Source organism: Aptenodytes forsteri, unplaced genomic scaffold (genome assembly GCF_000699145.1).
Source record: "Aptenodytes forsteri isolate BGI_AS27 unplaced genomic scaffold, ASM69914v1 Scaffold82, whole genome shotgun sequence".
In the NCBI taxonomy this organism is placed as follows: Eukaryota; Metazoa; Chordata; class Aves; order Sphenisciformes; family Spheniscidae; genus Aptenodytes; species Aptenodytes forsteri.
In genome coordinates, this window is record NW_008795490.1 from 9,543,194 (window position 1) to 9,543,507 (window position 314).

The 314-nt window shown below is 55.1% G+C and overlaps 1 protein-coding gene across 1 annotated transcript in view; it reads right to left on the reverse strand.

Annotated features, from left to right (window-relative positions):
- PEX7 (peroxisomal biogenesis factor 7) overlaps nt 1-71 on the reverse strand; it is a 49,506-nt gene extending 49,435 nt beyond the window's left edge. Inside the window, exon 1 of the mRNA XM_009281576.1 lies at nt 44-71. Coding sequence (XP_009279851.1) covers nt 44-71 — 28 coding nt within the window. The remainder of the gene's footprint in view (nt 1-43) is intronic.
- Between the last annotated feature and the right edge of the window lie 243 nt (nt 72-314).

Here is a 314-nt window from a genome sequence, read left to right on the forward strand (position 1 = left end):
TAAAATTAGTACCCCTCTGAGGGGGTCTTTTGAAAAACCCCACCAAAACAGCGGGTTTGTATTTCCGTCATCCGGCGAACCCGGCAGGCTGGGGACCTCAGAGGCAAGCACCAGGCTTGCAATCCGCTCCGATACCAACCCCAGCCCGGTCACAGAAGATAGACGTTGTACCCCGGCAAAACAAAAGCAACGGAAAGGGAAATCCCAAAATGCTTTTACAGACATCGACTGTCGTTCCGAACACCCGGATTTCCAGCCACGAGCGAGCCCCCGTGAGAAGCCGCCACCGGGAACGTACGTTAACGGTTACCCAC